The sequence below is a fragment of the Coregonus lavaretus genome (genome assembly GCF_964263955.1).
Source record: "Coregonus lavaretus genome assembly, chromosome: 36".
Taxonomy (NCBI): domain Eukaryota; kingdom Metazoa; phylum Chordata; class Actinopteri; order Salmoniformes; family Salmonidae; genus Coregonus; species Coregonus lavaretus.
The window spans coordinates 14,972,499-14,999,873 of record NC_140023.1 but is presented as its reverse complement, the minus strand read 5'-3'; the positions used below and the strand labels follow the sequence as shown (position 1 = coordinate 14,999,873).

General features: G+C 44.2%; 2 protein-coding genes across 6 annotated transcripts; both read right to left on the bottom strand.

Moving 5' to 3' along the window:
* Positions 1-1,249: 1,249 nt before the first annotated feature.
* On the bottom strand, positions 1,250-16,076 carry fbxo28 (F-box protein 28). Its single transcript, XM_084153403.1, has 5 exons — positions 15,883-16,076; positions 14,879-14,988; positions 13,765-13,903; positions 4,545-4,740; positions 1,250-4,366 (listed from the first exon to the last, which is right to left on the bottom strand). Exons 1-5 carry the CDS (start codon positions 16,069-16,071, stop codon positions 3,897-3,899), a joined length of 1,104 nt encoding a protein of 367 aa, XP_084009529.1. The 5' UTR covers positions 16,072-16,076; the 3' UTR covers positions 1,250-3,896.
* Positions 16,077-17,604: 1,528 nt separating this feature from the next.
* LOC311110688 (DNA-directed RNA polymerases I and III subunit RPAC1-like) lies at positions 17,605-22,210 on the bottom strand. Of its 5 annotated transcripts, none has more exons than XR_014610718.1 (10): positions 22,124-22,198; positions 21,838-21,909; positions 21,633-21,740; positions 21,383-21,515; positions 21,127-21,246; positions 20,086-20,238; positions 19,589-19,738; positions 19,071-19,187; positions 18,660-18,850; positions 17,605-17,939 (listed from the first exon to the last, which is right to left on the bottom strand). XR_014610718.1 is itself a non-coding variant. In XM_084153229.1 (10 exons), the coding sequence occupies exons 1-9, from the start codon at positions 22,193-22,195 to the stop codon at positions 18,732-18,734; spliced, it is 1,044 nt and encodes a 347-aa protein (XP_084009355.1). In that variant the 5' UTR covers positions 22,196-22,210; the 3' UTR covers positions 17,605-17,931; positions 18,691-18,731. The 5 variants fall into 5 exon arrangements, 4 of the variants coding, with proteins under 4 accessions (XP_084009355.1, XP_084009357.1, XP_084009356.1 ...); XM_084153229.1 differs by having other exon boundaries at positions 17,605-17,931; positions 18,691-18,850; positions 22,124-22,210; XM_084153231.1 differs by having other exon boundaries at positions 17,605-17,931; positions 18,691-18,850; positions 22,046-22,204.
* Positions 22,211-27,375: the final 5,165 nt, after the last annotated feature.

Here is a 27,375-nt window from a genome sequence, read left to right as displayed (position 1 = left end):
TATGGGATATTGTGTGTAGATTGATGAGGGAAAAAAATGATTTAATCAATTTTAGAATAAGGCTGTAATGTAATAAAATGTGGAAAAAGTGAAGGGGTCTGAATACTTTCCAAATGCACTGTAAATGTACCAAAACATTATTTATAAAAACATGATCTATTAATGTTTTTTTAACACTAATTTGTTTACAAGCATGATAGCTGTACTTTTAGTTTATGGTTTATGCAGGTTGTTGGCCATTAGCATTTGTCAACAAGTTCAAAGCATGTGAATGCATCCAACTGGTATTTACAACTTCACAACTGGTAATTACCACCTTCCCACTTGGTTATGAACACAGCATAATAATATAAATGGTAACTGTAACAATAATTATTCAGTGACATCAAAATACTGTGCTCTGCCATAGGCTACTAATAATTTGACTAAGGCAAAGCTTTGCAGGTGATTCAACTGGAATTTTAGATACAATATTTCAAAGTATGCCAAAAGCATATTTTTTTTAATTACAACAATTGAATAGTGGTCTATCCTAATGTTTAAACCAAGCGCAAGTAAATACAGAATGCTGAATTCACTCAATTCTCACAGGATGCATCACATTAGTAAACATCTAAAGCCTTTTTTCTTTCAGAGGTAATCCAGTCTGCCATTGAAGGACTCACTTTGCAGTGTGGAAGCAATAATTCCTGTTTGTCCAAAAGGAAACTCAGGATATGTGACCAAATAGAATTAAGGTAACCAAATGGCTACAGGGTTGCTAAACCAACATACAGCATTATTTCTTATCTCAATGTAACCTGCTCAGGCATGTAAATTAAATAAGTCACCGTTACATAAGGCAGTCATCCTGTGACTTCTACAACAGGCTTTACTTTGCCCTCTATGTAGTAATTGCAGAGTTGGAAATAGCTGAAGTGCTGAAGACAATGTCGTCTTGAGCCAATCCATTAGATCCGTCACAGTAAAAATAGAGAATTTTTCCAACCAAGGGATCTGGATTGATCAAGGTGTACTACACATATAGAGCATGGGCTACCTGGTGCAGGACAGGACTACCCAGGCAAGAGGTTGGTACCTGTAGTTAAGAGAAAGGGGAATGAAAACAAGGCACATCTGCATCAGATAAAAAGCCTGATACTAGTTCTCATACTACAGCTACCTTTTATGAAAGTGTTATGGATAGGAAGAACCATACCTGAGGAACAGGTCATATGTTTCTCATAAGGATCACGCTTTGTCACATAATGCGGTCAGGAATTAGCACATTTAATTACAGTAAATAAATAAAAAGTAATGCAGAACTAATCTAAATCACACTATCTGGATATGTTAACTTCTTTTAATGCTTCATTTGTAACGGTAATGGTGTGTAACAACATATACAGTTAACCCCAAATAGGCCAATTTACAAGATTTGTTTTCTTAATACATACATGAAATAATCCAATCTACACTTTAAGTACATGAAGTTTACAGTACACTCATTTCTAAACTGAGACGCAGTCTCAAATTAAGCCACTAGATAAGTGTTTCCTGCCCAGTGCATTTATAATACACGCTTGAGTCCACTGTGTTGTGAACTGTGTTACCCAGAATGCCTCAAAGGTTTCATGCCACAAGTAGTTGAGGTCATTCTAAACTAATTTCCAGCCGCAATATGGGCTCACAAGCTAACCTCACAGAACCATAGTAAGGAAAAACCCCTTTTACACCACTTCGATACAGCTACGACCAGAAGTGACTTTTTCATAGCAGGTTAGGATAATTAAAGTTAGCAAAAATGCTCCTAACCGGCTACAAAGAACACTTCAGGTTGTAGCTGTATCAAAGTGGCGTGAAAAGAGTGTCCCCCAACCTCACAAGGTAAAAGAGAACCGTGAGTGCAACGAGATCTTAAAATGGGAAGGGTGCTGTTGTGCAAGATAAATTTGTTTTTTATGGCAATTATGGAGAAACCTAAGACTTCAAAACCTTGTCACTTTTAGTTGAACTCCTTTCACAGTATCTTTATTAGGGCTAACATCGGTAAACCTAGTTTTTTGGCAAATCTGAATACATAGGACTAAACTTTTTTGGTGTACAAAGAAAGCATAACAATACGTTTAATAGACAGAAGCTGGCCTAGATGACAACTGCAATGACACACTGGAGTGGAGACATTTTGTAGCAAATAAAGCAGCAAATGTACCTTTGACCGCTAAGACAGAATCACCAGTCTTGTCAATCGATTCAGAGGTGGCAATTTCTACCTCTTACATAAAGCTTTGATTAATCTTCCCCAAAGACAGCAGATACTTGACTGCATACAAAACCCCTTTTACACAGACTAGTATAAAAATGGGGTTCGCATTTCAGCTAGCATAATTTCAGCCATTTGAGATTTGATCGATGAAAGTCACTTCCAAAACATATAGACAACGGTGGAGCAAAATTACTGTAGCCCTGAAGGAAAAATGAATGGGGTCAGAACTTATTGGAAATGATTGATCTCTAAAAAACGATAAGTCGTGTGGGCTCCTATAGCAGTCCATCCATTGCCTAATGTAAAGAGTCCCTTTCCTCTATTTCCCAGGCACCATGGCTTTAGAGACGCTCCCTCGGCTACATGATCAATCTACACATTAGCTTGCCTGTCTTCAACAGGGAGTGCCAAAGACAGCATGTTCATGTGGAACACAGTAATGGATTTCAAATCAACGGAGTGTCCTTTCACTAATGCTAACTGAACACGATTACAACAGGAACCCCTCAAAAACCTCTCCTTTGCATTATGTGAAATCTCACAAGACCTGACTAAAATAAACAATTAGTTCTGTGCAAGATAGTATTTTTTGGAGAGGGGAGGGTTAACTTAAGCAATAAAAAGAGAGAATAACTTCATTTTATTGCACCAAATGTTCGATGGGAAGGGCAAGTAAGATAACATCCCCCCAATGCAGGAATCAAAGGGATAGTGTACGATTTTGGCAATTAACCATTTCTATGTCTCTGCGTGAAGTTTGAAGTTAAAGATAGTTTTGCGAGCCATTGCAAAGTAGCGTTAGCGTAATGACTGGAAGTCTACCAGAACAGCTAGCATGCAAACTACCTTAAACTGCACACAGAGACATACAAAATGGTAATTGCCAAAATCTCACACCATCTACTAATTTAGCCGGTCTCAGAAAATAAAGAAATAAGACTGTATTCCTATCAGGGGATAATAAAGGGCCTACATTGAGCAAGGATATTTTCAAGCAATCCAACCTGGAAACAGACAGAACTAAACAATTAGAATCTTCTCTTAAACTAAAAAAGGTTATTTGAGTCAATAAGGGCAAAATTGGTTCAGAGGCAGAATTTAAACATCCCTTTTCCTGAGTGATCTCATCTAGCCAATATTTCCAATGCATTTTTCCCCACCCAAAGTCCACCTCTTCAGTGGTTATGCAACACACATTAGAAAGCTCTCATTACTTCTCGTCTTCACCGCAAGGACTCTCTCCTGACTAGGAGCCGAAACCCTAATGTGGATTGACTTTTGTTGATAGACAAGCAAGAGTGAACACAAATAGAGTGTTTTAGACTTTAACATAACCCTCGCCTCTTCAACTAATGTGCAAATTCTTAGTGGCTTTAGAGTCAGTGGTTAAACTGTGGAGACTACCAGCACTCTTGCCCAAATATGCTGGTCTAATCAGCATAAACATGTCCATGGTGTAGTTTGTGAGAATTTGAGAGGGCAATGACAAGGGGGATACAACGCCAGGGAAACAGTGACTCCTGACTCCTTACCATGACCCCCCCCCCCCCCTCTCTTAAATACATTCCAAACAATAAGAATTGAAATCATGTCACAGGACATGGGAGGTCCAATAAGACTGAACCCCCAAAAACTAAAAACATTGAGTGTCCTATTTCTTGCTGCGCAGGCGTTTGGACTGACGCAGGTCTGAGCTCTTCCTGGTGCGTTTCAGGGGCGGGCTGCCCTGTGTCTCCACCGCTGTGGCCATGGTGCTGGGTGACGTGGCGACAGCAGCTGAGCCTGTTGAGGAAGAAGCCGAGGAGGTGGAGGCTACGGCTGGCCTGGCCCCTCCCCCCACCGCACTGTCCATCAGTTCCCGGAGCTTGTGCTCCAGCTCAGCCAGCCGGGCGTTCTGCTCCCCGATAACCTGCGTCTGCTCCAGCAGCTTCTGCTCCTGGTCCTGCAGCTGCTTCTGCTGCTCCAGCTGCTTGACGCGCACCTCCTGCATCTCCCGCCGCAGTGCAGTCATGGACACCCCGTTCACCTTCATCTGCTGCTGCACCTTGGTCATCTCAGAGCGCGACGGCGTGTTCTTGGCCAGCAGGGACATGGTGGTCAGGGAGGTGGAGGGGCCGGCCACTGGGGTAGGCAGAGAGAATGGGGAGGGTGATGATCTTAGGTACAATCTTTAAATGGGTAGCCAAGTTGAACAATAAAGAAGATAGTCATGTTAATTTTATTCATAATAAGTTACATGGGCGTTTGTACATTACAGGACCTTTATTGGCCATAAAAGGTCAGTGTAGTTGTAAATTACCTGGGGCAGATCCGATGAGGCGCCCTGACAGGTCGGCCCCGGGAAGCCTCTTCTTCAGGATGGGGACAATCTTTTCATCAAAGTACTCCATGGCCATGGAAGAGATGTCCCGCAGCTCCTGCAGCACCTCGTGAGCCCGCTGGGGAGCGCGTGTAGAGTTCACATATCGCAGCACACGGTAGATCTCATCAATCACCTTAGGGAAAGACAGTCACATGCTGGGAACCTTAGGCTTAGGATAAATTGTATCCTTTGGCTGAGAATGTTAAGAATGTGTGCGTTATGTTGTTAAAGCCAAGACTTTGCAAGTTTGAAGAAGTAGCTAGTATCATCATATTGGGATGAACTGGTCTTCCACTTAATTAGAATACTTAAAATTGTGATTCTGCTTTCATCATTTATCAAGACTAGATTATTTTCCTAAACTATCGTCAATCCGTCATAGCCGGTGTAGTCTGATTCAATCTTAGTCCTGTATTGACTCTTTGCCTGTTCGAAGAACCATCAAACAGGCAAAGAGTCAATACAGGACTAAGATTGAATCGTACTACACTGGCTCCGACGCTCGTCGGATGTGGCAGGGCTTGAAAACTATTACAGACTACAAAGGGAAGCACAGCCGCGAGCTGCCCAGTGACACAAGCCTACCAGACGAGCTAAACCACTTCTATGCTCCCTTCGAGGCAAGCAACACTGAAGCATGTATGAGAGCACCAGCTGTTCCAGATGACTATGTGATCACGCTCTCCGTAGCCGATGTGAGTAAGACTTTTAAGCAGGTCAACATTCACAAGGCAGCAGGGCCAGACGGATTACCAGGACGTGTACTCCGAGCATGTGCTGACCAACTTCACTGACATTTTCAACATGTCCCTGACTGAGTCTGTAATACCAACATGTTTCACGCAGACCACCATAGTCCCCGTGCCCAAGGACACTAAGATAACCTGTCTAAATGACTACCAACCTGTAGCACTGACATCTATAGCCATGAAGTGCTTTGAAAGGCTGGTCATGGGGGGATTGGAGGGACGCCATGTGCGACTGACGTGTTTTCCGTTTGCTCCCGTGGTATTTTTAAAGTTTATGTGAATTTTGCAGCAAAACCGTATTTATTTTCATATATTATTTTGGTGATCCCTTCCCGTAAAAACCAAGACTACTTTACTTCCAAATATCAGCATGTCGACGAAACATAAGGCCAAAAGCATGACTTTGAGAAAACCCGGCCTACAAGACACACTCTCATCACCGCCCTCCCCTGAGCCTGACGACCCGGGGACTGATACTCTACCCGGGGGGGCGGCTTGGCCTGGCGGCGCTGAAGTGAACATTCTCGAGGCCATCAAACTACTACGCTCTGAGATAGTTGAAATGAAAACGGAGGTGGTTGCTACGATTGAGGCCCGAATAAAGGAGGTTTCTGATACTTTAAAAGCAGATCTAACCATCCTGCGGAACGAGACGGTGCCGGCAATCGCATCACTCAAAACAACAATGGAGTCGCACACTACAACGATTACAGCACTGGAGACCTTCGCTACAAATGTCTCCGACTTAACTACATCCCTGGAGGCTGACGTGAAACGCCTAGCTGCGGACTTGAAAAAGGTGAAGGAGAGCTGTGTAAGTTTGGAGGGATTCTCTCGCCGCAATAACCTGAGACTTGTATCAGTCCCAGAGTCAGCGGAAATGCCTCGCGCCACGGATTTCGTTTCTGGGCTGCTGAAGGATGTTCTAGCCTTGGATGAAAAGCCCCTGATTGATCGTGCCCACCGGTCGCTGCGCCCAAAGCCCCGGGATGGGGAGAGGCCCCGTGACATAATTCTTCGAGTGCACTTTTTCCATGAGAAGATGGAGATTCTCCGACGAGCCCGCAATACCACTCTGAGCTTTCAAGGACAGAGCTTCTCCATCTACCAGGACTACTCCCCCACTGTTTCCAGGCAGCGCGCAGCTTTCGGACAGGCCAAACGACTACTTCGGGACCATCCAGGTGTGAAGTACGGACTGCGATTCCCGGCCCGTTTATGGCTATCTCATGATGGTAAAGACTACACATTTGAATCTCCGGATGAGGCTCTCTCTCACATTCAACGTCACATCAAGAAGTCTTGAACTTGCTCATAGTTCAGCAACTGTTGCTAGCGAACTGTGGATAGTAAGTAACCCACCTGTGGTACAACTATGTTTAGCTACAACATGCTAATTTTGTATAGTTGGGGGGTTGGCGTACCCATTCAGGCTTATTTGATGTGATCTAATGTTTTGATCATCTAGTGTGCTTGCCTTACAAGCATTCAGTCATTTTAATCTCATTGTATTGCGGTTTTACTATACTCCTGTGTTTTCTAGGCTGTCTTGCTCACCTATTCAGTTTGTTTACATAGTGTCTCAGTGACTCAAAATATTCTTGGTTATTTGCTTACTGCATCCGTTTGCATTGACCCAGTAAACAGTAAATGCTTCCCGAGGCGACACGTTTTTTTGGGGTCTTCACTTAAATTTTAAGGCTCAGAGCGTCATTTATGCCCAGCAAGCGTTAAACGTTGCGCACACGTAGTTTTTTGGTCTTGGTTGTAAGCTGTCTCAGCATTCAACTAGACAACTATTATAATAATAATAATTATTATCATTTTTGATTGTCTTACTACGATTTCCTTACTTCAAATTAGGTTTTCGGCTGAGAGCCGTTACACATTCTATTTATTTTCTTTATTTTCTCTCTCAAATGCCTGTTATAAGACTGGGAATATAATTATATACATCTACAAGTGGTGCTTTTGTAATTTCGTCTGCACAAGGGATTCACCTTAATTTCTTTTATTTAAAAAATGATTATCTCTTTTTGCTGTTTGATCCACTAACAAAACACGACTTTAAAGAGCGGGACTGTGGGTTTAGGTTTAAGACCGCACTCTCACAGACATACTGTGCGAAGAGAACATGCTCTATTTAGGCTTGTACCTCGTTTGGGGAGGTACTGTCTGGGATGGGGGGAGGGGGTGGGGGGAGGGGTTGAATTGTTCAGTTCTAATGTTGTCATTCTGTCTTTTTTGTTTTTTTTTTCGGTACTTTTTCTCAACATCTACCACCGTACATTATTACTCTGAGACAAGTTATTCTGGGGTTTCTGGGCGCTCATTGCTTTTCCATTCTATGCTCTAATGACGGGGTTGTATAACGGGAATGCCCAGAGGGGCCGAAACAATGCGATCAAATACATTTCGTGGAACACCAAAGGGGTTAATAACCCAGTGAAACGTAAGAGGGTGTTGACACACTTAAAGGGTTTGAATGCAAATGTTGCATTTCTACAAGAGACTCACTTGAGGACTGGTGAGCACTTTAGGATGCGTAGGGACTGGGTTGGTCAAGTGTTCCACTCTAACTTTCATAGTAAATCAAGAGGGGCTGCCATTTTGGTTGATAAAGTCACTCCCTTTGTAGCTTCTGAGGTTATCGCTGATCCTAAGGGACGATACGTCATAGTAACCGGTAAACTGTTTTCTACCCCTCTTGTTTTGGCTAGTGTTTATGCTCCCAATTGGGATGACACAAGTTTCATTTCTTCCTTTTTGTCTGCTATACCCAATTTAGACTCTCATTTATTGATTTTAGGGGGGGATTTCAACTGCAAAATGTCCCCAGTTCTTGACAAGTCCTCACGAACAACTACAGGCCCATCTAAATGTGCCCTACTTATTCAAGCCTTTCTTCAGAAATATGCCATGTTTGAGGCCTGGCGTTTCCTACATCCTACAGATAGACAGTATTCCTTTTATTCTCATGTTCATCAAACATACTCCCGGATTGATTACTTCTTTTTGGACAAAAAACTTTTGCCTAACCTTCGGCAGTGTACTTACAAGAGTATTGTTATTTCGGACCATTCACCATTAGTGCTTGAACTAGAGTTTCCCCAGCGACCTCCTATGTGTTATCAATGGCGTCTTAACCCCATTTTACTCTCAGATAAGGAGTTTGTCAATTTCATTTCTTCTGAAATCACCTTATTCCTAGAAACTAATTCAACACCAGGTATGTCCTGCTCTACCATATGGGAGTCTCTCAAAGCATACCTACGTGGCCAAATTATTTCTTATACAGCCAACCAAAACAGAGTTCGCTCTCAGCGACTTCGGGACCTGAGCGAATCCATAGCCACATTGGATGAGAAGTATGCCACGGTTCCTTCCTCTGATCTGCATAAAGAGCGCCAACTACTCCAATCTGAATTTGATGAGCTTTCTACCAGGCAAGCTGAACAGCTACTCTTGCGAGCTCGGAACAGAGTGTATGAACAAGGCGACAAGGCCAGTAAACTCCTTGCACATCAGATCCGTAAATCTGAGGCCTCACGTTTAATCCCACAAATAAGGACCCCGTCTGGTGCCACCACAGTTATACATAAAGAGATCAATGATCAATTCAAACAATTTTATTCTGCGCTATACACCTCTGAATCCCCTCAAGACCCTTTGCTGATTGATTCCTTCTTTAATGGCCTGAATATGCCTTCAATTGATACAGACACCCATGACTATCTAGAAGAAGAATTTACACCTGAGGAGATTGCAACAGCAGTGTCCGCAATGAAAAGCGGTAAATCACCGGGTCCGGATGGTTTTCCAACCGAATTTTACAGGACGTTTTCTGGTCTGCTTTGCCCATTCTTGTCTCGACTATTTGCAGAGTGCCTTAATACCTCAAAGCTACCGCCTAGTCTTTATCAAGCTTCAATTTCATTACTATTAAAGAAAAACAAAGACCCTCTGGAATGTGGATCCTTTCGCCCAATCTCGCTTTTAAACTGTGATTACAAAATCCTAGCCAAGTTTTTAGCCATCCGTATGGAAGGCTCGCTGCATCAAGTAATACACTCTGACCAGACTGGCTTTGTGAGAAATAGGCATTTGTTTTTCAATATTAGGCGCCTTATGAATATACTGTACTCCCCTGCGTCGGAGGACCCAGAGGTGGTGGTCTCACTTGATGCAGAAAAAGCGTTTGACCGCGTTGAGTGGGATTACCTAACAGCCACCCTTTATAGATTTGGCTTTGGCCCCAAATTCATTGCGTGGATAAAGATTCTTTATTTTTCCCCCATGGCTTCGGTACGGACTAACAACTTGTCCTCTGACTATTTTCCCTTGCACCGCGGATCCAGACAGGGCTGTCCACTCTCCCCCTTGTTGTTTGCTTTGGCAATCGAACCTCTCGCCATTGCATTACGCTCTAATGATGCCATTCAAGGAATAATCCGGACGGGCTCAGAGCAGAAAGTCTCGCTATATGCGGATGACCTCCTTTTGTTTATCTCTAACCCTGATACCTCATTGCCACGCGCCTTATCTGTTCTTAAAAGGTTTGGATCAATCTCAGGGTACAAGCTGAATCTAGGCAAGAGTGAGCTTTTTCCTGTAAACAAGGCTGCTTTAAAGTGCTCTTTTACAAGCTCTCAGTTTAGGATTGTCCGGGATCAATTCACCTACTTGGGAGTTAAAGTGACAAGGAAATATTCAAATCTGTTTCAGGAAAACTTGGTTGCTCTAGCAGACAGTTTGAAACAATCTTTTGCTTTTTGGAATGCGCTACCTCTTTCTCTTATCGGAAGGATTAATGTCATTAAAATGAGTGTGTTGCCCAAATTTCTATATTTATTTCAATGTCTACCCATTTTTATTCCAAAATCTTTTTTTATTTCACTGGATCAAACATTCATGCATTTTATTTGGGATGGCAAGGTACCACGGATTGGTAGAAAACATTTACAGAAGCCTAAGTCATTGGGGGGTTTAGCTCTACCAAATTTTCAGACATACTATTGGGCTGCAAATTTCAGAGCCCTTCTGTACTGGCTGCAGACTGATCCTACTGGCCCTAGACCAATCTGGGTCCAGATGGAGTCTGAATCGTGTAAACCTGCTGCACTTTCTTCTGTGTTGTGCTCGTCTCTCCCAGTGTCCCTAGGCAAAAGGTGTGTCAACCCAATTGTAAAGCAGTCTCTTAAAATTTGGAATCAGTTCCGCTTAGCCTTTGGCCTCCGAGGCTTTTCTCTATCAGGCCCAATCAATCAGAACATTTTATTTCCTCCATCTTTGAATGATGGGGCTTTTGACATCTGGCACTCACTAGGCCTCTCCTCACTAGCCCAATTATTCTTTGATGATACATTTGCCTCTTTTGCTCAGCTACAGGAAAGGTTCAACCTCCCCCAATCCCACTTTTTCCGCTATCTCCAGACTAGGAACTTTGTCAGAGCTAACACACCTGAATTTCCCCATAGGCCTGTGAATACAGCTATAGAGAGCATCCTGGAGCTGAACAAGCTTCCTAGGGGCGCAATTTCAGATGTATATGCAATCATTCATGACTTACAGAACCCTTCTTTGGTGCCTTTAAAGACTCGATGGGAAAAGGATTTGGGGGAGGAACTTGGGGAAGACACCTGGGAATCTGTGCTGCGCAGGGTGCATTCGTCCTCTTTTAGCACTAGACACAGCCTCATTCAATTCAAGGTGGTTCACCGTATCCACTGGTCTGGGGCCAGACTTGGAAGAATATTCTCTGATTTTGATCCTACCTGTGTCAGATGTAAAATTGAACCGGCCACACTGTTGCATATGTTCTGGGGCTGTCATAAACTGTCAGGTTTCTGGGAATTAATATTTAAATGTTTCTCTGATATATATAACACTGTTATAGATCCCTCTCCCCTTACAGCCCTTTTTGGAGTACTGCCCATAAGCACCCCCCTGTCAAGAATCCAGTCGGACACTGTTGCTTATACAACTCTTTTAGCTAGACGGCTAATACTACAGAACTGGAAGATGGCAGCTCCCCCATCTTATAAATATTGGGTGAGAGATGTGTTGTGCTCTCTGAAACTAGAAAAAATTAAATTCAATTCACGTGGGAACCCCAAACTGTTTAATGAGGCTTGGGCTCCATTCCGGTCTTACTTTAAACAGTCCATCCTCTGATAGCATTCCTATTAAAACCAAAATAAGTCTGTATTTGACCCCCCTGTGACTTAGGGGTTGGATGAGCATTTCTCTGTGTTTTTTTTCTGGGGTGGGGGTGGGGGGCATTAAGGTTGATGTGCTTATTGATTGTGACCTGCGGATGCCTTGTTCATCTCGCCCGGGCAGAGACTAAGGTGTGAGCTTGTTTTTCCCAGTTATTTTTATTTTTTTAATTCTGTTCACGCCTACATAAAATTATCAATATTCATTTTTTATTTTAAAGCATTGTAACTTTTTATTTTTGGTCCAGTGGATGATTGGTCTGTGGCCTTGACTGTCTGTGAGTGGTTGCATTTCTCCACCCCATCCCTTAACTGTTTACAGGAACAATGGTGAGGTGTTTGCTCTGTCCCTATACTATAGATTGCCCTTTAACCTTTTGTAGCCTTCTGCCTGGTGTGTTTAACTTGTCTAAAGTATGGTATCTTTAAAGTTATTTTTTTTTTTTTATATGTATTATTTGTATTTTTGTCTAGTTGAGTATATTATTTATATTGCTTTGTCTTGTCTGTGTGTGTGTAAAACTTAATAAACAGAGTTCTTAAAAAAAAAGAAAGGCTGGTCATGGCTCACATCAACACCATTATCCCAGAAACCCTAGACCCACTCCAATTTGCATACCGCTCCAACAGATCCACAGATGATGCAATCTCTATTGCACTCCACACTGCCCTTTCCCACCTGGACAAGAGGAACACCTACGTGAGAATGCTATTCATTGACTACAGCTCAGCGTTCAACACCATAGTGCCCTCAAAGCTCATCACTAAGCTAAGGATCCTGGGACTAAACACCTTTTTCTGCAACTGGATCCTGGACTTCCCGACGGGCCGCCCCCAGGTGGTAAGGGTAGGTAACAACACATCTGCCACGCTGATCCTCAACACGAGGGCCCCTCAGGGGTGCGTGCTCAGTCCCCTCCTGTACTCCCTGTTCACCCATGACTGCATGGCCAGGCACGACTCCAACACCATCATTAAGTTCGCCGACGACACAACAGTGGTAGGCCTGATCACCGACAACGATGAGACAGCCTATAGGGAGGAGGTCAGAGACCTGGCCGTGTGGTGCCAGGTCAACAACCTCTCCCTCAACGTGACCAAGACAAAGGAGATGATTGTGGACGAGAGAGAAAAAAAAGAAAAATATATAAAAAAATAGAACTGAGCACGCCCCCATTCTCATCGACGGAGCTGTAGTGGAACAGGTCGAGAGCTTCAAGTTCCTTGGTGTCCACATCACCAAACTATCACGGTCCAAACACACAAAGACAGTCGTGAAGAGGGCACGACAAAGCCTATTCCCCGTCAGGAGACTGAAAAGATTTGGCATGGGTCCTCAGATCCTCAAAAAAATTCTACAGCTGCACCATCCTGACTGGTTGCATCACCGCCTGGTATGGCAACTGCTCGGCCTCCGACTGCAAGGCACTACAGAAGGTAGTGCGTACGGACCAGTACATCACTGGGGCCAAGCTTCCTGCCATCCAGGACCTCTATACCAGGCGATGTCAGAGGAAGGCCCTCAAAATTGTCAATTACTCCAGCCACCCTAGTCATAGACTGTTCTCTCTGCTACCGCACGGCAAGCGGTACCGGAGCGCCAAGTCTAGGTCCAAAAGGCTTCTCAACAGCTTCTACCCCCAAGCCATAAGACTCCTGAACAGCTAATCATGGCTACTCGGACTACTTGCACTGCCCCCGCCACCCCATCTTTTTACGCTGCTGCTACTCTTAATTATTTATGCATAGTCACTTTAACTCTACCCACATGTACATATTACCTCAACTACCTGGTGCCCCCGCACATTGACTCTGCACCGGTACCCCCCTGTATATAGCCTCCCTACTGTTATTTTATTTCTGCTCTTTTTTTCCTCAACACTTTTTTGTTGTTTTATGTTACTTTTATTAAAAAATAAATGCATTGTTGATTAAGGGCTGTAAGTAAGCATTTCACGGTAATGTCTACATCTGTTGTATTCGGCACGTGGCAAATAAAGTTTGATTTGATCTAAGAGCAAGAGTGCCATCTTGTTGCCAAATAGGAGCTCTAAAATTAGTTGACGATTAAAAAAAACACAAAATAACTTAAATTGAACCTGACATTTCCTTCTACTAGTTGGCATATATTGTACAGATGTGTGCCAGGTAGGTAGTGACTAGTAGGTTACAGAGGATGTAGCTAGGTACCTTGCCAGGGATGAAGCAGCAGAGATTTGAGTCCACATATTTCATGAAGGTCATGTTGAGTAAGGAGAGGCGCGTTTCTACAGCAGCCAGGATGTCAGCATGACGGGCCAGTGAGTGGTTCCTCCGCTCGGACTCCCGCCTGCCAAAACAAAAAAAAACCTCACTAAATATACACTGGACAAGACACGGATATCTTTATAAATAATAATATGCCATTTAGCAGACGCTTTTATCCAAAGCGACTTACAGTCATGCGTGCATACATTTTTGTGTATGGGTGGTCCCGGGGTTCGAACCCACTACCTTGGCGTTACAAGCGCCGTGCTCTACCAGCTGAGCTACAGAGGACCACATTTATATTCCAAGTAACATTTATGAGTCAATGATCACTTTCCATGGATCATCAAAACAGTGAAGATGGAGTGATTTGGAATAAAATAACGAGGTGAAGCAATACAAAAAAAGTATAGTGAATGTGTTTCATAGCGTCGAGGCCTGAGATAGTCACTTCTGTAATACACTGGTGCTGCTGACGACAATGGGGTGAGTAGGCTAATCATTCATAGGTTGACATCTCAAACTATACTGAACAAAAATATAAACACAGCATGACTTTATTACAGACAGAAATACTCATCAGTACACCCCCCCCCACACCTGTCAGGTGGGTGGATTATTTTGGCTAAGGAGAAATGTTTACTAACATGATGTAAACAAATTTGTGCACAAAATTTGAGAAATACGTTTTTTGTGCATATGGAACATTTCTGGAATGTTTTATTTTAGCTCATGAAACATGTTGAGTTTATATATTTGTTCAGTGTATTTTATTTTATTACCCACAATGAATCCACACTTGTTACCAGGAGAGGAAAACACAGGCCTGGATAAAAATTACAGATTTCACAAATGTGCTTTATACCAATCTGTGGTTCCTACAAAGCTCAAACCAGTCAGCACTTCTGGCTTCATTGCCTGGATGCAGTAGGCCTATTTTAACTCATTGATTTGCTTCAGGACATAGGCCTAGCAAAAAACACCTGTATTCAAATAGCATACCAGTCACATGTCATATACTATAGAATTCCCTCCCTCCAAGGGTGTTGATACTGACCTTGGCAGCTGGGCTTTGACCTGCCTCTGGCACAGGCTGTGGTAGCGCTCCACCTTGAGGAAGCCTTGGTTCAGTATGCGCTGACAGATCATGTCCATGCGCTTGCATACCTGGGAAAAGAACAGGGGTGGGAAGGTATGGTTGAGCTTCTATTGGGATTAATGTATTTTACAACACCTCCATAACCCTGCATGACACTTACAGCCAGATCAAAAGTATGGAGCTGAAAAAGAGCCTACTCCCCCACACAGATGTAACTACCAACACCTCCCTCGAGTTCTCTGGTATCCCTGGAAAATATACTATTTCGATATCACATTGAATTCCTTGAACGTGAATTCAAAACGTTCAATTGGTCTCTTGCACCACTTTCTTTCAGATGATGCAAGTAAATGAAAGGAAATACTTGATTCATTCGGGATAGCGGGAATATGCCAATTTCTAAATGTGTAGCTAACTAAAGTTACTGTGGTCATACAGAATACACTTTCCCAGTTTTTGCTAAATCTAAAGAAAACATACTAGTGTTAGCAAGGTAACGTTAACATATTTAGATAGCTAGAAAATAAATACCAATACCGTTTATTAGACAAACAATATTATACCCATAAAACAGTATAAATTTGACTCGTTTTCCACGAATTCCACCCAGGACAGGCCCCTACTAGCTCGCTATAGCAACCTTGAAATGGAATGGAACAGGTGGGTTGTTGACAAAGCTGATGCAAATAAACTTATCTTAGCACGTGATATAGTTCGGCACCATATTATCATTCAGAGTGTGGAAAGATTCAACTTGTTTCAAAACATATAAGCAGTGAATCAATGCATGTTACGACTTAACTAGGGAAGGAACTTATTAGCTAGTTAATGACCTCACTTGCTACTCACACTAGCTACATAGCCAATACCGTCTCTGACATAGATAATTTAGCTAGCAACAACTAGATTAGCCAGACGCCGCATTGCCATTTGCTTCGTGGTTTGTTTTTGTTCACCCTCACCAAGCGTATAAGGCTGATTTCGTCGTAAGCCAGGAAATTGAAAATCGTCTCAATTGCCACAATGGGAAGTCCTAATAGCGGGTTGTTCTGGTGTGGTTGATCGGGAGGTGGTGTAGATAATCTCGGTAACACCGAGTCGCAATCCACGGCTTCAAAACCTCGCTCTACTCCTTCTACAACGGCCGCCATCTTCATTTGCTACGGATAGGGGAAATGACGTTTTATAGGGAACGTTCTCTCTCTGAACTGTGGTCGAAGAAAGTCTTGCAAGATTGTACACAACCATTTCAATTAACTTGAGCAAAGAAAGCAAGAGCAGACTATGTCGCTGTATTCGTCCGTACAAAGAGCTGTATCCAGCCCTGGGCCTGGTTTCCCAAAAGCATTTTAAGGCTAAATTCATCGTTAAATCTCCGAGCTGTTATTAACGTTGCACTTGAAAACGCTCGTAATTACGCCTGCCTCAAGACCACGATCATAGAACCACGTCGTTCGATGCTTTTTTGCCCTCCCGCACCACTTAATACAGATCTCCGCTAAACATAGAATCACATGGTTTATCCGCCTCTCTGTGAACGCTGATAACTTCAGAACAAAGTTGAGTACTAAATAAAAAGATGCCAATGTCTTTCAATTTATACAAACCGGCGACGTATAAAAAATGCTTCAAATTAAAACCAAGATGACTGCATTAAAATATAAATACAGTAGGCTATATGCCTATTTCAATCATATTGAAATACATTTCATGTTCAATCAATTAAGTTATATGTTGCTACTTGTAGGCTACTGTCAGTAGGCTAATTTGTCTCAACATATTTATAATAATAATAATAATATGCCATTTAGCAGACGCTTTTATCCAAAGCGACTTACAGTCATGTGTGCATACATTTTTACGTATGGGTGGTCCCGGGTATCTACCCCACTACCCTGGCGTTACAAGCGCCATGCTCTACCAATTGAGCTACAGAGGACCACATATTTAATATGTAGCCTAACATCGTTTGCCCTTCCAAATACAAAGATGCCAATGTCTTTGCATAACAAGCGAATGATAGACGCTTCAAATGAAAACCGAGATGACTGTTGAAAGATAAATACAGTATATACTACATATAGCTATATATTTGAATGATAGTGAACTAAATGTCATGTTAATTCAATTGTTTTATCTATTTGTACGCTGTCTAATTTGCCTCAATATATTTCATGTGCGCGCAATGTGCCAAATCTTTAGTGCATTATTATAGGGTACGCATTAGAATAAGCCGCCTCAATACTTGTAGCCACAGGTGACATCTCTCTAGGAGCTGATCCGTCGTCCGTATTAGAATAATTATAATGTTAAGGTAAGATTGGAAAGGGAGAACGCTAATCCGAGAGCAGTGATTCATTTCTTTCGATTCTATCAGAAACGACGCACTCAGCGAACGTTCTCTCTGGGTGGTGTTTTGGGAAACCGGGCCCCATGCATACCATTTCTTGATACCTTCAAATAATGTACGCACTGTGGAATAGGACTGAGGTGGGATAGAAAGTACACACAGACTTTGCAACATCATCAGTATCTAGAGTAAAATGTAATATGCTTTACTTTTGTCTCACAAGTCTATACAGTACACAAAACATAACTGCACCTTGCTGTGTACTATATGTTTGACAGTTGCCACTTGCAAGTGAGAACTGCCATTGAGTTATAAAAACCCTCTTCATTCAGTAAATGCTAAAAACATTTTTTATTGTAATGGTTTTACCTAAAAGGATGGAATTCAGGCACAACTCTACAAAATGGGCTAATGACATGAATGAGCCATAAGGATTTGCAAGAGACATAAGCATTAATTAGAATACAAAATATACTACATAAGTGGCACAACCCTTTTTGGGGAAGACAAACCATCTCATGCTGGGTACATATTTTGACAAAGGAATCCAAACTCAAGTTAATCTAGGATGGTAATAAAAATAAAGCATCCTCAGCATTACCACGGTGTGCTTTAATTCCAACTGGTGTTGTATTCTATTGTCCAAAGCAGGGACGGGCAACTCCAGTCCTGGGGGCGGAATGGTGTCACACTTTCCCCCCCCATCCCTAGCAAACACAGCTGATTAAACGAATTGCATTCTGAACTGAATATCATTACAACTTATCCAGAATGCCGCAGCCCGTCTGGTGTTCGACCTTCCCAAGTTCTCTCATGTCACCCCGCTCCTCCGCACACTCCACTGGCTTCCAGTTGAGGCTCGCATCTACTACAAGACCATGGTGCTTGCCTACGGAGCTGTGAGGGGAACGACACCTCCTTACCTTCAGGCTCTGATCAGACCCTACACCCAAACGAGGGCACTACGTTCATCCACCTCTGGCCTGCTAGCTCCCTTACCTCTACAGAAGCACAGTTCCCGATCAGCCCAGTCAAAGCTATTTGCTGCTCTGGCACCCCAATGGTGGAACAAGCTCCCCCACGACAGCCGAGTCACTGACCACCTTCCGGAGACACTTGAAACCCTACCTCTTTAAGGAATACCTGGAATAGTATAAAGCAATCCTTCTACCCCCCCCCCCCCCCACAAAAAAAAGAAGAAGAAAAAAAGTGGTTGTCCCACTTGCTATCATAAATTGAATGCACCAATTTGTAAGTCGCTCTGGATAAGAGCGTCTGCTAAATGATGTAAATTAGTTGATTATTTGAGTCAGGTGTTAGCTGGGGCTGGGACAAAAGTGACACCAATCAGGCCCAAAGGACTGGAGTTGCCCATTCCTGGTCCAAAGCATGTTGCACACAGGCTCAAGACATGTCTAACCCCTGTATTGAGTATTTACATTTGGTCCAACTTAATTGCTCTTATTCCATCTCCGTGGAGTCGAGCTCAGTGAGGAATCTTCGACACTTGGTCATGAGAACTTTGATGGCCTCTGTGACCAGGACATCAGGTGCCAGGATGCCAGTGGATTCTACAGAAACTTTATGGGAAAGAGGAAACACAGGATTGATGGGTGCTCATGCACAGAATGCCAAACTATACTACACAAACAAAGTAAAAGAATCACTGAGGAAAAACAAACAATTCGCTTCTACAGTGCAACAATAGTTATGGGCTATGTACTACAAGACATGTTTACTGTACATTTCACAAATTTGCCAAGCTGCAAACAGTGATTTCTAAATTCACTGGGTACATACAGATGAAATGGTCCCGCACTCTTGCAAGCTTCACAGTGTTCTTGAGGTCGTCATGTCGGAGAACCTCCCTACTGCAGGTATCTAAGCGACTGTTCACCAACTTGGCAACAACCTTTCCTGGGACAGAAGGAAAATTATAAGCTACATGGATCATAAATAGCTACAGTAGAAGTACTGTTTCACACATGTACAAGTGTGTACTATACTCGTGTGAAATATATATATATATTTTTTTTAGCATATCCCAACTCCCCCTGAGACAACCTCAGTGTTGGGTCACGGCAACCGGCAACCCTAGAGCAATCAGGGTTTGCTCAAGGGCATATAGACAGATTTTTCACGTTGTTGGCTCTAGGATTCGAACTAGCGACCTTTCAGTCCCTGGCCCAACGCTCTAACCGCTAGGCTACCTGCCACCCATAAAGGTTGTTGTCTGAAGACTGCGACCTGAACTCAGTACCATAAACCCCTCCGCCATCCTGACATAATGCTTCAAAATGTTATAGCTACTGTTTTACCCCCATTGTTCTCCACCTCAATAACTCCAGGGGAGAAGCAGCGTTTTAGTCTCTCCGCTTTCTCCCCCTCCACTGTTTCCATTAGTGTGATCTCAGGAAGGAGTCTGTAACTGGCTGTAGCCACAGGTGAAAACTTGGCGTGGTCTTGACCTGGAAAGATAGAGCATAGGATTGCGCCATCACAACAGGAAAGAGAGCGATCACTCATTTCAACAAGATATGACAGAGAGCTGTAGTTACAGGCAACGGTGTAGCGAGGGTATATTAACGTAAACGCTTTTTTATTTTGCACGAGCATTTACCCATCTCTTGCGAAGAAATGCATTTAAAATATAGGGAGCATAACTTTATTCACCACGGACAGCAATCACCCACCTGTTATTTATTTTTACCACTACTTCACTGGTTACAGGGCTTGAGAAAGCTTTAGGTTAAACTGTAGTCTGAGATTGCCATTGTGCAGACATTATCACATTTTGCAGAGAAAGTCCTCTCACCAATGCCTTTCACACAGTGCATGACTATATCCAGCTCCTGTCCAGGCCGGAGCTGTGCCAGAAGGATGTCCCCATGTACTGGACCGATGTTGATATCTGCAAACACATCAGCTTGGTTCCCAATAGGGACCCACTTCATGTCCTTGGAGTACACTGAGGAAAAATCAAAGACATTACAGGTTAAAGGGGCACCTCTGCACAGACTAGAAAAAGTTCAATTATTCACTTACTTTAAATGAGAATATGTATAAAACTGCAGACTTTGTTAGGATGGCAGACATTTTTAATCAGTTCCTCCATGATTTGGCAGGGATTTTTTGTGATATTTGCAGGCAAAAATTATTGACTTTGCTGAGGCAATTCTGACATTTTGCATGGCAATATGCAATGATATTGTCCAATTTGTCATGAAAATGCAGTGACGAGGGAAAAAGTTTGTTGACGTTTGGCTTGATTGAACATATTATGCGGTAAATGTGAGGTGATTGTTTGAAATTGCGAGCCCTCTTTTTGTTCTGCATTGAATGGTCAGTTTTATGCTATAATATTGCATTGATTTGACTGTTTAATGCGGAAATATGTTGCAGGATTGCGGAATCCTGGCGGGACTGTTTAATGTACAAGTTCACGTAACGTTTATTACCATTTTCAATAATTTATTTCACTTAGTCCTGCATACTGGAGCTCGGAGCCTAAGATTTTCACTGTACCCTGCAAACACACCTGCAACCCTGCACATGTGACTATTAAACACTGAATCTGAAGTTATGAGGAAATTATGCTCAGCTTCTCTTAAGGCCGTGGCCACACTTAGACACATGAACACAGATCAAATCGTATATGACGTACATGATTGACAATTTTTTACTGTCAAAAGTACAACTCATCTCTACTATACTTTTTCATGCTAGTTGCATATGTAAAAATATATACCATTTGTGTTTTTTTGGTCGGACATACATCTCCATTGTCATTAATCCGGCAACGGATGACTCCCATTCCAAAATTCTTGGACACAAGAATGTCCACGGCCTTACCTACCCATGTGGTTCAGGTAAAGTTCCCGGGGGTCAGCAGAGTCTTTGGTGGCTCTGGGGTTCCTGGTGCATTTGATCTTCAGTTGAAGTTGAATTGTGTCGATTTCTGTGCCTTCCTCGTCCCCTGAGAAAAGCACAAATTCCTTAAACTTGTACAAACAAAACTGATGTAGCTGGTGGTGACCCTCTACATGACAAGTCTTGGAACTTTGTATGGCCATTGTCAGTGGGGACAGGCAAGGTAAGCAGCATAAACGTACCTGTGTTTCTGTACTCAAACAATCGTGGGTCAGCCTTGATAGGGATCAAGCCCAGCCTGTGGGCAAGGATCTCATCCTGAATTATGGATGTGTTGTTGTAAATAAACACCTTCTCGACAGCCATAGTGGGGACCTAGGAGAGGGCGGATTAATAGATGTTATTTTGTTCTCTGCCATCTAAAAACATCAAACACGGAGACCACCTCGTATGCTGTTTTCATTGGCTGGATGCTATCTGAGTAGTAGCTACCTCTGCGAGTAATATCCGTCGAAAGGCATTGGCGATAGCTGCATCTATGCCCACCATGTCGAACTCCAGAGAAGTCTCATCCATTTGCACCACGTCGATTCTGAAATTCTGCAATATATATATTATATTGTAATGTGTATATATGGGCATTCCACGCAACAGATTTGAATGTAAAATCAGGCCAACATGATAATAGTTAGTTTACCTTTTGGAATTTCTGCAAGCTCCATGTGTCATCGTAGCCTGGATAATTGCCAGGGTAATCGGTTGTATGAACCTATCAAATACAGTAAATATTTTTCATGACAATGTTGTGTGAGAACAGCGTTGTATTTTCTACTGTACTAGCTAACGTTAACTAGCTAACGCGTTAGCTGCACATAATGATGTTATTAGCTAGCAAACATGCCCACCCGTTTATTCCAAGAATACCTGCCCACAAATTCTGGGCATAGACAGCATCTCCACTTATTTGTTCTTCAATCACTTACATTTTTTACATCAAATTCACCTAATATCACTCTATCCCGAATTTCATCCACGTTGCTCATGGTCGCTGCCATTTTGCCAATGTTTTCATAGACGTCACAAGCTCCGGCTTTCTTCTTCTTTGTTGGGGTTTTACGGCGGATTACATCCAAAAGTTGTATTGCCGCCACCTATTGTGCGGGATGAAAATAAAAGATCCTAAAAGACAAAAATGATTACATTTACATTTACATTTACGTCATTTAGCAGACGCTCTTATCCAGAGCGACTTACAAATTGGTGCATTCACCCTATAGCCAGTGGGATAACCACTTTACACATTTTTTATTTTTTATTTTATTTTAATTTTAAAAAAAAAATTTGGGGGGGGGGGGGGGGGGTAGAAGGATTACTTTATCCTATCCCAGGTATTCCTTAAAGAGGTGGGGTTTCAAATGTCTCCGGAAGGTGGTGAGTGACTCCGCTGTCCTGGCGTCGTGAGGGAGCTTGTTCCACCATTGGGGTGCCAGAGCAGCGAACAGTTTTGACTGGGCTGAGCGGGAACTATGCTTCCGCAGAGGAAGGGGAGCCAGCAGGCCAGAGGTGGATGAACGCAATGCCCTCGTTTGGGTGTAGGGACTGATCAGAGCCTGAAGGTACGGAGGTGCCGTTCCCCTCACAGCTCCATAGGCAAGCACCATGGTCTTGTAACAGATGCGAGCTTCAACTGGAAGCCAGTGGAGTGTGCGGAGGAGCGGGGTGACGTGAGAGAACTTGGGATGTAGTAGTATAATGTGGATAAAGATGCTCCTTGCCTCTACTGTTAACATAAATAATCCGTGTCAGATCCCTACACAGGCTCAGGAGCCTGGGAGGGCAGCATATCTTCAGTTGTCAATAACCCTTACAACACTTCTGCTGTGAATTCCTGAAGCCCCAGATACTTTCCTGCCACAGCTACAATGATGTCCAATTTCTTTGATGGCTACTTGAGCCGTGCAGTTTATCACAGTTGCAATGAACGCCACAAAATCCACTTTCTTTACATGCAGCATGTATCCACAACCATCTCTTCAACACTAGTGTCACTTTCTCTCTCAATTCTTTTGATTGCCTCTGCATAGGAGATCCGATGGACCACCCTAACTTTAGCCACCTCAACCTCCTTCACCCTCACAGTGCACTCCACAACAGTGGAGGTTGGTGGGAGGAGTTATAGGAGAACAGGCTCATTGGAATGGAATAAATGTAACGGCACGTATCAAACATATGGAAACCAAATGTTTGACTCCATTCCATGCATAATATTCCATGCATTACAATGAGCCCATCCTCCTATAGCTCCTCCCACCAGCCTCCTCCGCTCCACAAACTCTGGGTCATGATCTCCACCACAATTGCAACATGGCCATTCTTCACTCCGATCATCCGTATACTCCTTCCATCTGCACACATTTGAAACATTACCAAATCCTTTACTGTCTTTGCATTGCAGTGGTTTTGGGACAAAAGTTCTTACTCAGTATCTCATATATCCTAGCTTTACAGTAATGGAGGTATACACTATCATCCTTATAAAAATGTTTGCATCCCAACTAAAATCAAATCCTTGTCTGACATAGATTTATCATCCCCTTCATTTTTCAACACTTAATTTTTTTCCATTCCATTCTTTGATACTACTGTTCTCTATTCCTCTTCTCCAACTCGACTCGCTTCTCGTTTCACTCTCGACATCCACTTCCGCCAAGATCATTTATACATACACACCTTGAGACTAATGCACCATGTACACTACCTGTCAAAAGTTTTAGAACACCTACTCACTCAAGGGTTTTTCTTTATTTTTAATATTTTCTACATTGTAGAATAATAGTGAAGACATCAAAGCTATGAAATAACACATATGGAATCATGTAGTAACCAAAACATATATATTTTATATTTCAGATATTTCAAATAGCCACTCTTTGCCTTGATGACAGCTTTGCACACTCTTGGCATTCTCTCAACCAGCTTCACCTGGAATGCTTTTCCAACAGTCTTGAAGGAGATCCCACATATAATGAGCACTTGTTGGCTGCTTTTCCTTCACTCTGCGCTCCGACTCTTCCCAAACCATCTCAATTTGGTTGAGGTCATGTCACACCCTGATCTGTTTCACCTGTCTTTGTGATTATCTCCACCCCCCTCCAGGTGTCGCCCATCTTCCCCATTATCCCCAGTGTATTTATACCTGTGTTCTCTGTTTGTCTATTGCCAGTACGTTTTGTTTCGTCAAGCCTACCAGCGTTTTTCCCCTTGCTCTTCTTTCTCAAGTTCTTGTTTTCTAGTTTTCCCGGTTTTGACCATTCTGCCTGCCCTGATCCTGAGCCTGCCTGCCGTTCTGTTCCTTGTCACACCATCCTGGATTATTGACCTCTGCCTGCCCTGACCCTGAGGCTGCCTGCCGTTCTGTACCTTTTGGACTCCGATCTGGATTACTGACCTCTGCCTTCCCTTGACCTGTCGTTTGCCTGCCCCCCTGTTTTTGTAATAAACTTTTGACACATTAACAACTTTTGTTACTTCGACACTGTCTGCATCTGGTTCTTCTCCTGAAACATGACAGTATGAACTGGCCATGACTGACCCAGCAGATTCGGACCAGCTCCGCAACGCCATCTCCTCCCAAGGAGCAACCTTTGGAAGGCACGAGGAGTTGCTTTGTAGTCTCATGGAAGGGTTCCAGACCTTGGCCGAACGCCATGACCGAGCGTTTAACACATTGCTGGAGCAATTCTGCAGGCTGTCTGTTAGGCAGCCTACCATGACGGTAACCTCCCAGTCCCTCAGTAACCCGGCTGTTAGCAGCGCGGTCTCCCCAGCCACCCTGATTTCCTGAGAACCCTGCTTACCTCCCCCGGAACGCTTCGCTGGAGAGTCGGGAACCTGTAGGCCATTTCTCGCTCAGTGTTCGCTCATCATCGAGCTGTAGCCCTCCTCCTTCCCCTCGGACCGCTCTAAGATAGCGTACCACATCACGCTGATGTCCGGGAGGGCTCTCGCCTGGGCTAAGACATTGTGGGAACAACAGTTGGCCGTATGCTTCAGTCTGGAGGAGTTCATGCAGGAGGTAAAGAAGGTTTTCGATGCTCCATTGTTCGGGAGAGAGGCTGCCCGGAAGTTACTCAGACTTCGGCAAGAATCCCGCAGTGTGGCAGACTATGCAGTGGATTTCCGCACGTTGGCAGCTGAGTGTGCCTGGAACCCGGAAGCGCTGTTTGACACGTTACTGCACGGAGTATCGGAGGAAGTAAAGGACAAGCTTGCAGCCCAGGAACTACTGACGGATATCGGCTAGCTCATCGTCTTGACCATTCGGATCGATGGGCGACTACGGGAACGAAGGAAGGAGAGGAAGTCCGATTCCAATCGCCCGCCCAAGGATTCCACCTCACCTCCGAGGCATCCTGGAAGTCCCCGGCGGCTCTGTTGCCGAGAGAACCCGAGGCTACCCGAGTTCCCTCGATAGTCTCCGAAGTCTGCAGATTCACCTCTTCCCGAGCCGATGCAATTAGGCAGAGCTAAGCTGTCTCCAGCCGAATGGCAATACAGGCTTCACACAAAGAGTTGCCTGTATTACAGGAATACTGGTCATTTTGTGTCCACCTGTCCACTAAAAGACCATATGGATAACTTTTCCTCTCCCCTTACTCGCACCCCTTTTCATGCCATCTTGCTGTGGGGGAACCATTCAAAATCTCTCCGGGTACTCATCGGCTCTGGGACCGATGAGAGCTTTATGGACGCCACCCTGGCATCCGAGCTAGGCATCCCCACTCAGCCCCTCTCCATTCCCATGGACGTTAGAGCGCTGGACGGGCGCCAGGTCACCCACAATACCACCCCCATCAACCTATGAGTATCAGGGAACCACAGCGAGACGATCCAATTCCTGCTAATTAAGTCTCCTCAGGTTCCCGTGGTATTGGATTTCTCTTGGCTCCAGCGACAAAACCCCTTCATTGACTGGTCTACTGGTGCCATCATGGGCTGGAGCCCGTTCTGCCACGCTCATTGCCTGAAGTCAGCACAGCCTGCCCCGGGACGTCTTCCTGGGGGCTCGGAAGTTGCCTCGGACCTCTCTGCCATTCCCGCGGAGTATCAGGACCTCCAGGAGGTGTTCAGTAAGGCCCAGGCCTCTTCGCTTCCGCCACATTGACCCTACGATTGCAGAATCAACCTTCTCCCAGGCACCACTCCACCCTGGGGACGACCGTACTCGCTGTCGGGGCCGGAGACCAAGGCTATGGAGACCTACATTGAGGACTCCCTAGCTGCTGGGTTCATCCGTCCTTCTGCATCCCCCACCGGTGCAGGGTTCTTCTTTGTGGAGAAGAAGGACAAAATCCTGCGCCCGTGCTTCGACTACCGGGGCCTCAACGACATCACGCTGAAGAACCGCTACCCGCTACCACTCATCTCCTCGGCCTTCGAGCCGCTCCAGGGGGCCAATGTATTCTCCAATCTGGACCTACGGAGCGGCTACCACCGGATTCGGGAGGGGGACGAGTGGCAGACTGCCTTCAACACGGCCAGCGGTCACTACGAGTATCTGGTTATGCCATTTGGCCTTACCAATGCTCCAGCTATGTTCCTGGACCTGGTTAATTATGTTCTCTGCGACATGTTGAACCGGTTCATCTTCGTCTACCTCGACGACATCCTCGTCTTCTCCCGCTCTGCCCAAGAACACTTGCTCCACGTCCAACAGGTTCTCCAACGCCTCCTGGAGAACCAGCTTTTTGTGAAAGCGTAGAAATGCAAATTCCATCGCTCCACCATCCCCTTCCTGGGCTACATCATCACTGCAGGGAGTGTACAGATGAATCCCGGGAAGGTGAGAGCGGTAGTGGATTGGCCCCAGCCTACATCCAGAGTGCAGCTGCAACGTTTCCTGGGATTCGCCAACTTTTATCACCACTTTATCCGGGGTTACAGCACCATGGCTTCCCCCCTGTCTGCACTCACCTCTCCTAAGGTTCTGTTCACATGGTCCCCAGCTGCTGACCAAGCGTTCCAGGACTTCAAACACCGTTTCACCACTGCTCCCATCTTGGTTCATCCTGACCCGTCCCGCCAGTATATGGTGGAGGCCAATGCTTCGGATGTCGGAATGGGGGCGGTCCTGTCCCAGTGTTCGGCCCTGGACCTCAAGTTACATCCCTGCGCCTTCTTCTCCCATCACCTCAACACCACGGAGAGGAATTACGATGTGGGGAATCGTGAGCTT

What these genes read in the sequence shown, in the direction of transcription:
- LOC311110688 (XM_084153229.1), bottom strand. Translation starts at nt 22,195, where the DNA reads ATGGCAGCGACCATGAGCAACGTGGATGAAATTCGGGATAGAGTGATA. An exon ending in GTTTGAGTACAGAAACACAG is followed by an intron (nt 21,247 to 21,382) that starts GTACGTTTATGC and finishes TGCTTTTCTCAG; the next exon opens with GGGACGAGGAAGGCACAGAA. An exon ending in ACTTTACCTGAACCACATGG is followed by an intron (nt 20,239 to 21,126) that starts GTAGGTAAGGCC and finishes ATTTTTCCTCAG; the next exon opens with TGTACTCCAAGGACATGAAG.
- fbxo28 (XM_084153403.1), bottom strand. Translation starts at nt 16,071, where the DNA reads ATGGCGGCCGTTGTAGAAGGAGTAGAGCGAGGTTTTGAAGCCGTGGAT. An exon ending in GCTGCTTCATCCCTGGCAAG is followed by an intron (nt 4,741 to 13,764) that starts GTACCTAGCTAC and finishes TCTTTCCCTAAG; the next exon opens with GTGATTGATGAGATCTACCG. An exon ending in CCTCATCGGATCTGCCCCAG is followed by an intron (nt 4,367 to 4,544) that starts GTAATTTACAAC and finishes TGCCTACCCCAG; the next exon opens with TGGCCGGCCCCTCCACCTCC.